The sequence below is a fragment of the Anoplopoma fimbria genome, chromosome 3 (genome assembly GCF_027596085.1).
Source record: "Anoplopoma fimbria isolate UVic2021 breed Golden Eagle Sablefish chromosome 3, Afim_UVic_2022, whole genome shotgun sequence".
Lineage (NCBI taxonomy): Eukaryota > Metazoa > Chordata > Actinopteri > Perciformes > Anoplopomatidae > Anoplopoma > Anoplopoma fimbria.
The window spans coordinates 26,133,099-26,143,050 of record NC_072451.1 but is presented as its reverse complement, the minus strand read 5'-3'; the positions used below and the strand labels follow the sequence as shown (position 1 = coordinate 26,143,050).

Below are 9,952 nucleotides of genomic sequence, written 5' to 3'. Positions count from 1 at the left end.
AGAGAGAGAAAAAGACACAAGCTGTTGCATGAAAAACACAATGTTTCATGCATGCAAAACAAAGATGTTTGTGAATAATTGAGAATTGTGTCTCAAAGCAACAATAAAAGTCTTCAAATAAAATGACTCTTTGCTCTTTATCTGCCATTTGTGTGAACAACTGAATACAATCTCCCTGTTGAAGCATTAATTATATATTGTGTATCTCTCTATGATGCCTCACACACACACACACACACACACACACAAGAATCTTTAAGGACACAGTATATTTAATTAAAGCAATACTAAAGGGCATTTCTGAATCAGAATTAAAGACCTTTTTAAAGATAATGGCAATAGAAAAATCAATATTGGCTTTTGTCAGTTACAACAAAATAATAAAGAAATGCTGCAGAAGACAAGTGTAATATATTTTACACCTCACAAATGGTTTTAAACGCTTGAAAGTGACAATCACAAAAACAAATATGTGACAAATTGCATTCAGTGAATAGTGTGAAGTGAAAAGTAATTTGAGTCAAAGTGAAATAATCAACTTTGACGACCAAGAACAAAGAGTTAGAAGGACTTTAGCTGATGACTGAAGGCTTTGCCATTTTGCCATTATTCATGGAGGAATATATTAAATATGAACGACTCCTTAAGCTGGCTTGCGCTAAAATATAATTCATAAAACTTGAACATTAGCTCTATTGTTAACTTTAAGGCCTGTGAGACGAAGCTTGCTGCAGGTTTTGCATCCTCGCTCAAGTACGGCTAATCACAGATGTATTATAAAAAACCTGACCCCTATTATACTCATAATTCCTCCAGCAGTGAAAGGCCGGTGATTGATTGAGTTCATCACGCACTGAACATTGTCCATATTAGAGGAGCTGCATGACTGATCACTGTAGTCACTGGCTGCTAGCCAGCAATGATAGAACCAATTATACCTGAAAACCAGCCAATGGCCCTCCTTAACCTGTGGAAATTATGATCTGGTGCTAATGAAGTGAGTGAATTAGAAATGCCATCTGCTGCTGTCCCACCACCACTTATCGCTCATAAGCATGTAGTTTTCAAGGGCACTGTACAGTAGCAGTCAAAAGGTTGGACACACCTTCTCATTCAACTACTTTGAAGAATCTAAAATATAAAACATATTCTGGTTTGTTGAGCATTTGTTTGTTTACCACATAATTCCATATGTGTTCCTTCATAGTTTGGATGTCTTCAATATTAATCTACAATGTAGAAAATAAAGAAAAACCATTGAATGAGAAGGTGTGTCCAAACTTTTGACTGGTACTGTATATGACAAATATAGTGATTTACATTCATTTGAAACTGCTTCTGTAATAAGAATAATTGATCCTATAAACATGAGGGGTGGAAACACAAATTATGCAAATAAATTCATTTTTAGAGCTTATAATAATAAAATATTCTTTCTCACATAGGTATTAAATAACTGCACTTTTAGGTGGTTTTGTTTAAAAATTCCATATGTGTTCCTTCATAGTTTGGATGTCTTCAATATTAATCTACAATGTAGAAAAAAATAAAAATAAAGAAAAACCATTGAATGAGAAGGTGTGAAATATATATATTACTGAGCAGAAAACCCCCACAGAAACACGATGTGTATTTCCCCTCCTCGATTGTTTGTAAAAATGAAAGCCACAAGACTCACTCAGTCTGTTTTTTTATGTTTTTGGGAGGAACTGGTTTATTTCAAAAACTGCTATCATCCATAGCTGTACAACAAATGCAATGAATACAAATGATCCATCATCATTTTTTTTTACCAAACAGACCGAATGTAAACAGAATTCAAAATGCATCTTATCATGTATAACGGATGACAAACATGTTATGCATACAACACTGTGTGGACACATTCTGAATAAATTACATTTCAGTTAAATGTACAATTAAAGCAAAATCACATAATTATCAAGTCTCCTCTCTCTGCCAGCGTCTCGACTCTTCACAGTTTTCAATGCACAGAAACAGAACAAACATTACAACAAAAGAGGGCGTTTGGTTCACATAAATTTATTTTTATGCACAATACAGACCATTATATATTAAGAACACAATATATTGTCCTTACTTTCCAGAAAGGCAATCAGCTTGAAGGGGAATTATAGATTGCTCTTTGCAGGTGATCTTGCGGTCGTCTGGAGAACATTCATAACCAGCATTAAGATGAAGTTCACATCAGGAGTGTCATGTTCTAATGAGGCAAACAAGCAAAAAAACAAGTTTGAAAGACTCTCTCTGCTGCAGTCTTTCCCGTCATCGCTTTCCTTTAATTTCAAATAAACCTTCTTGATCAAGAAGGTTTTGCTGGCATCTGTTCTCCCCTCTTCTTGTACTGTAGGCTCCCTTTTTCCCCAACTTGAAAAGAAAAGAGAATAGACAGACAGCAGTGATATTTAATTAGTATTACCAGACTTTCTTTGACAGTAAACCTATGTAGAAAAGGTCGCTACATTATTAGCAGCTTTATCTGCAAGATGAAAAACAGAGGAGGGGTAGGGGATGCAATCAAGATTAAAAAAAAAAAAACCTAGTGCTTTTGATATTACCTGCAGCCACTGAGATATCCACCTGAGGACAAACAGTTCATTATGCTATCATCTTAATGATCCATCATGTTCAGAGCGGCAGAAAAAGATTCCCGATATCTGGCACTTGAGGACAGCAGGGAGGAAATGTCAGCCAAGAAGCAAATTAAATCTCAAAGCTATTTGTTCATACAGAGAAAATAAGGGGATTTAAATGTCGTCTGATGGTAAAAAAAGAGTGGATGAGACAGAGTCGTATCTCTGCGGCTGTTCAGACAATCATCAGTGATAGCTGCAGAGGAGCTGTCTTCTCCTCACGCACCCAGACGGAGAGAATGAGAGGCCATTTAGAAGACGGGAGGAGCAGCATTTCTTACTCGGTTTAAGAGTGGAAAAATAAGCAAAAGATCTTCAGCATCGCTGCTACTGCTGCTAAATACAAGTGGCTGGTAACTGAAAAGGTGTACTGTGGTCCATACACTGTTAAAAGTCTATTCACATAATGAAACGCCATATAAATAAAGAGATATTCTGTTTTAATCAGAGATTAAACACTGACCTTAATCAGTTGTCAATGTCCGATATGTGGTTCTCTATCTGCGATTAAAAGAAAAAAACAACAACAAAAGATAGATATCAGTGAGATAAACATCCATTCTTATAACTGGCCCTTCTTAAACTCCAAATCGTTTTAAACGAAACAAGGAATTTGTATTTCTATTATTGTATAAATGTGTTGTTGATAACGTCACATATGTGGCTTTTTGATGAGGTACCAATGGCAAAATATCAGAATGAATGGATTTAGAACTGCTTTTAAAGTTACAAAAACACACTAAAGAGTTATATTTTATTCTGCTGCAATTTTTCCACAATAAATGTAAACAGAAATAGATAGATCAAAAGAAAGAGGAAACGTTAAGGAAAAGTAAGTTCATTATTCTCTCATACATTAAGCTACATTTCTTCATCAGAGTTACAGGGTTCAGTAATTTGGTTTCAAGATTATGCATAATATTATAAAAAAATGTAATGCTTTTATTAGAATCAGTTTTTCCATGACCAGGCATCTTGAGAGGCTATTCAGCCGTTGATTAACAGCTTAGGCTTCAGATTTTCTGTCATTGAGATGCAAGAAAACATCTTATTTTTTCTCCCTGTTGAGACTGTAAATGTCTACTTGACCTGCTCACCATGTCGCTGGTGCCTTCATCTTCAAAGTCATCTTCACCGCCGTCCGTCATCTCCCCTGCTTCAACTTCGGCTGTCCCCTCCGCCTCCTCTCCACCAGACTGGTCTGCTGCGTCACCATGGAGACGCTCACACATCTCCTCTTGTTTCCTCTGCATGTCTGCGAAACCAGAGACATCAGAGCGAAATAGATTCATTGAACTGACATCTTATTTTTACTAACAGAATGATTTCTTTCAGACAAGCCGTTCTATAAAGCTTTTATATTTTTTTGTTTCACTTTGCCCTGTGTGTGTCTTTCATTCCCACATGTTTATATGCATGCTCTTCCAGCGGACACGTCCTCCCCTCCCATCTGTCAAACCTCACCGCCGTCAGAGCGATGTTGCCTCTCGATCCTCTCCAGCCTTCCAAGCAGTGAGTCGATCTTGGTCTTGATCTGTGACAGCTCCTTCTTGATTGTTTGGAGCTGGTCCGTCTTCACTGTGAGCATACATTAATAAAGTTAAAAAGCATAATTAATGTGATGTTTGACAAGGAGACAGACAACAGTTACAACAGTTACAACAGCTACTGCACTGCGCAAACTAGTTTCAGCGGCCAAGTTCGTTGCCAGAAATGTAGCTGAGACAAAATCGTTAAAGGGCGTTCGAATGGATGCCAAAGTTAATGATATATGTTAGTGCGTTGCATTATGTGGATAAAAATGATAACCAAGAGTGAGATAACGAGCAGTACAAATGCAACTGTTGAACAATTAAAGGAAATTAAGGTTTAACACAATCTGGATCTTATATTTTGTCATTCCTGTCGTTCATATCAGTAATAATAACACTGTCTTCACCAACTTAAATAATAGTTTGACATTTTATTTACACATTATTTAGCATAAAGTTGAGTGGTTTGTACATCACCCTGTATATGGCTTAATAGAGAAATCTTAAGCCAAATACCAAAAACTGACTACAGAGACATTGTATATTTGAAGCAAAAAAGTTATTCAAGCTAAAAGATCAAATCTACCTAGAGAGCGAGTATATCAAACCAACGATTTAAGTACGAGGACAGAATTAGAGAACATATTATTCTATATCCTACTGTGTATGCATCATAAAGAATCAACTTTTTATTAACCTTCTAAAACTATGTATTTATTTATGCAAAACTATTTATGACTCGGTAGCTATTTATAAGAATTGTAAGGTGTGTGGAAGACGTAACCATAGAAACTCACTACAACTGAACTCCCACTCCTGCCCCTCATCTACTGACTGAGAGGGAGAGACCCATGCTGTTAGAGCCAGTTACTGAGGTTACTCTGAGCAGCATGCAAGGAAATAAATTACAATATATTTCTCGCTTTTTCCCCTGATGGTCTGAACAAATACCTTAATATGTTGGTTGTTGCTATTCTTCTTCAGTCGCTAAATCTAGAGAGAAAGTAGCTTAATTGGCAACACTCCTTATGAGAATCGAATCAATCCTCGCATGAAAGGAAGAAAGCAAATAAGCATATTAACAAAAATGTCAAACTAGTGATTGATTTTTTTGGGCCACTTGGGGGAAGAACAACAAGTTGTTCACACAACAATGACTAAGTTATATGTTTGCTGATGTTGCTCTATAACTGCTTGATGTGTAAATTAGTTACTGTTTGTTCTTTCATTTGGAGTCGAGTTTCTGGCCACCTGGCAAATGTAAGTCCAATGTTCACTATCTGTTCACTCTTTTATCTCTGTTTATATTCAAAAAAATCTGTTTCTACAAAATGATCTGTCTCTTTAGTTGCTAAATTCCACTATGACCAGTAGCTAATCGCTAACTGAGTCAGTCTGCCGTGAACTAAAACAGCTGTACAGCTAAACAGTGATCTAAAAGACGCTAAAATGCTCCATGGAGCGGAGGAGAACAACAGGGTCAGTCTGTCTTTGGGTTCATCACTACGAGAGACTCCTTTTGAATTATTTGGACATTTTTACCATTTCAAGAAGAATGCAAAAGAAGCTTTTTTAATTTGAAGAATTACTGCTTTTCTTTGAACAAAACAAGACAAATGAAGACGTCAACTTGGTCTCGAGGAAACTGTGATGGGTATTTTCCCCTATTTTTTGACATTTTACAGACCAATTGATTCATCAATTAATAAAAAAGAATAAACAATTGATACTTTTTTTTTAATAAAGTTAGTTGCAACCCTAACCCTGTCTAATTTCCCTGCTGTTTGTCAAGTTTTCAGATCTCATAAATCACTTTGGTGAGTAAATTGTTAATCAAACCTAGAAAGGCCAAAAAATAAAGACCTAAGTTGTTATAAACCTTGAATTTCCCTTTAAGCAGAGCAGAAAATAAGTGAATTAGGAGAACAAAGAGGGACAAAGAGAACATACGCTTAGGGACTGTGATGGAAGAGCCGACATTGAGCGGTCGGGAGGAGGAAGAGGAGGAGGAGGAGGAAGAACAGGCCCTGACTGGAAAGGAGGATTTGGCTCTGCGTGTGGACGGGACGACTAGCCGCGAACGTTTGATGGGGATCACAGCACGGGTCGGGGGCGCGACACGACCGTGGTACTCAAAGAGTCTGAAGACACATCAGAAATAAAATCTTCAAACAATAGAAATGTTACAAAAGGAATTACAGTGCAGAAAAAAACTCATCTTTTTCCAAGCAGGGAGAAGTATTTCTGGATGTATTATGGCCATTGAATAGCAAAGTGTGCTGGTGTGGGTTTATTTCAAGAGTCACTCCCTTGTTGAGATTTTGTTACTGCAGCAACAAAAAACACTTTGAAAGCACCTAATAGAAAAGCTGCAAAAGATGTTTGAATGATAGAGGTACGTATTGAACAATCTCCTGGCCATTCAATCAAATTTTGTTCCCACTTGCCTGCTACACATAAAATTGCCAAAATAGCAACAATGACTCAAAGCTGAAGGATTCAACTCTCATCAGGGGTATTGCAAAGTAGAGGATGTAAACAATCCAATGAAAATGTCAAAAGAAAGATACATTCTCTGCCTTGCCAGCGCAAATGACCAGCCTGGGGACTATCTGACATTCAGTACTCGCCTATGCGGATAAAAGCATCATTAGTAAGTGCAACGGAAAGGAATAAAAACCTCCCCAATATGACATTCATTATGCCTATGATAATGTGGTTACTTTGCCTCAGATGGAAATGGGACTATTCTGCTCAAAAGTCATCTTTATCTAAGTAGCTGTCTCTGAAAAGACGAGAGAGGAGGTTGAACAGTGAAGGGCAAAATAGCAGGAGAAAGGGGATTGGAAAACGATGTGGGGAGTTAAAAGGGGCCATTTCAGCTAAACTGTACTTTTATTTACCATTAGATACGCCTTTTTACATACCTGCTGTAGAAATCGTCTCTGTAGTAGTCATAGTCAAACTCATAGCCACTGTGAAGATAAAACAGAGTCATTAAGTTTCATGTTACAGAGTTAAATGCATAGCTGTGCGTGTCCTGAAAAAAGACTGAAGACATGAACAGGCGAGATTTAGAGGAGGTTAAATCATGACAGTTACACACACATCTAATCTGAATAGTCTACTCAGTGCTTTCTTAAAGAAATAGTTCAACAGTCTAGGACGTACGCTTATCCACTTACGAGAGCTGGAAGACAAGATCGATACAGTCCAGACATTAGAGAGGTAACTATATGGTGACAGCCAGCAGTCGGTTAGCTTAGCTTAGCATAAAGACTGAAAACAGAGGGGAAGCTAGCCTGGCTTTGTCTAACTCTTAGTTATCAACATATTATATGTCTTTTGGTTAGTTTGTTATGTCATTGGGATGCCATTATTATTTTGCAAGACTAATATAAAGGACAGATTTATATAAGATCTGGGCGATTAGCACCACCTCATTAAATATCATTATCTGTTTGATGGTTTAGGTAATATGCTCTATTACAATAAAATATATGTAGTATACTACCGGCTTGGCACCAATGTAAGTTCAGTTACGTTAATCTTTCCTTTTTTAATATATATATATAATATATATTCTTTAGCTGAGGGCAGGAACATTCTTTATGCTACGCTAAGTTAACAGTCTGCCAATGTGTCATTTTTTACCCTACGGTTTCTGCAAAGATTTAGTTAATATGATATAACTTGTTCATTTGTGAGCTTTAAAGATGCTGGTAAGCCATTTTTTACCTCAGACAAAGCCAGACTTATATTTAGCATACAGACATGAGAGTGATATCAATCATCTCATCTAGATCTCATCAAGAAAGGGAATAAGCTAATTTACCAAAATTCCTTTAAAATCCCTAATGATCAGCTTTTTTGCACTAACGGTACACTTCTGGTGTACTGTTTTTTCTTTGCCTCCAACAAGACACTAAAATGCCAAGAATGAGTGAATGTTTAAAACAGACACTGATAGCACAGTTGGGAAATTGGCTGTTCCTGCTGAAGTACCCGACCAGACAGCCGAATATAACTACGGTGGGAAAAGTAGGTCAGCAAAGAAACAGCCGACTGCTACAGTAAAATAAGACAAATGTGATTCACACAGACCTGTAGAGAGACGTCAGAGGCCTCTTGGAAACCATCTTGGGCCTGTATGGTTTTGGCTCTCCTGCCATGTTGATATCTGCAAACAAAATGAGAGTCGATGTCAGGACGTGACACAGTAGCACCTTTTAATATACAAAAATCATTCTGAATATATGTTAATATCAAAAAATGGAGCTAGAATGAAATCCTGTGTAAAATCAGGGGGTAGAATGAATGTTTTTCACACCTATACACCTTCACAATTTAATGAGCTTCCTAGCTGTTTAATTGTAACTCAATTAAATATTTATGTTAACGATATTATTGATAATTCTGTCGAAATTGGGTTAACAAAACACTGCATGGGTAAATGTTTGCAGGGTACAAATACATATGAACATGTTCATATTCTCATATCTCCAAAATGTGATTAGGCCCAGAGCATGAAAGTGCAGGGAACCTATTGTTTTTGGAGAGATTATTATTATATATATAATCACATTACAAAAATAGTCACAGGATTCACAACTCCAGAAAGCCCTGCAGTTTGAGCCCTTTATACTATTTTCTGACATGTTACAGACAAAAGGATAGAATTCTTATGTCAATTAATAAAGACAATCCGTGTAAGATTAATCTAAAATGAAAATATATGTTAGCGGTACCATTTTATTTCTTATATGTTTGTACTCCATACCATGTTGTCACAGTCTCAAGTCAATAAAATATATCATTTATCTTTTCAGACACTAATAACCATCTTGTTTAGAGCTTGACAACCACACATTTTTTTTACTTTTTTTGACAACATAAACGCAAGTGGAACATATCATTCTCCATTTTGAAGTGAAAACATCAGTATCCAAACATTGGGAGACGAGGGACACCGCTAATTAGAGGCACGGAGAAAAAGATTAGAGATTAGAGAAAGAGCGACGCTGACAATCGCTCGAGGGCTGATTCCCTCTTAATAACTCCTCAGACACGGACACATGAGACAAACTTAATTCTCACTGTCTTCTAAATTTCACCTCTCTGGTAACCTCTTACATATTTTTTCACCATATTTTAGAAAGAGATTTCTTGTTGGCATTCTTTCACTCACGGCTGAATCTTTGCATTGAAGCCCTGCAGACTCAGAGTCAATCATTTAGGATGGTTCCTCATAAACAATGCAAGACGTGGCATCATCTCTATATAACTTTTACTTTTACTTTAACTTATATGACATTTTCATAGCAACCACTGTAATATGAACACACAAAAGCATAATATCGTCATATACATTGTATTGTATATGACTAAGACTGTACCAACAACAGTTTCTATAACAGCATCAACAACTCCCTTAATGTGAAAATAATACAGAACAAAATCTGAACTATTAAAGCACAACATGGTCAATACCCAAACGCAGCACCGAACAATTCTCATGGAAACAATGTTGGTGATTTTTGGCAAAAAGCTTTTTGATGCATTAGAAATGATGAACAGTGGCCATTCACGGTGATATCAAAGTCATTTATACAATAAAAGACATGAACACAATGGCATTCATGGAGCTGCACAAAAGACAGTCTATGAAGTACAAAAACATATAGAAGTAAACATTTTCAGTTATTATATTGTAGAGTCTGTTACTAAGATAAGATAATCCTTTATTAGTCCCGCAGCGGGGAAAGC

General features: G+C 36.6%; 1 protein-coding gene across 1 annotated transcript in view; it reads right to left on the bottom strand.

The window, feature by feature from the left end:
• Window positions 1-3,122: 3,122 nt before the first annotated feature.
• Window positions 3,123-9,952, bottom strand: part of ralyl (RALY RNA binding protein like) — a 29,474-nt gene continuing 22,644 nt past the window's right edge. The window contains exons 3-8 of the mRNA XM_054596405.1: window positions 8,291-8,366; window positions 7,114-7,161; window positions 6,137-6,327; window positions 4,119-4,232; window positions 3,752-3,909; window positions 3,123-3,155 (exon numbers count right to left, since the gene is read on the bottom strand). Coding sequence (XP_054452380.1) covers window positions 3,123-3,155; window positions 3,752-3,909; window positions 4,119-4,232; window positions 6,137-6,327; window positions 7,114-7,161; window positions 8,291-8,366 — 620 coding nt within the window. The remainder of the gene's footprint in view (window positions 3,156-3,751; window positions 3,910-4,118; window positions 4,233-6,136; window positions 6,328-7,113; window positions 7,162-8,290; window positions 8,367-9,952) is intronic.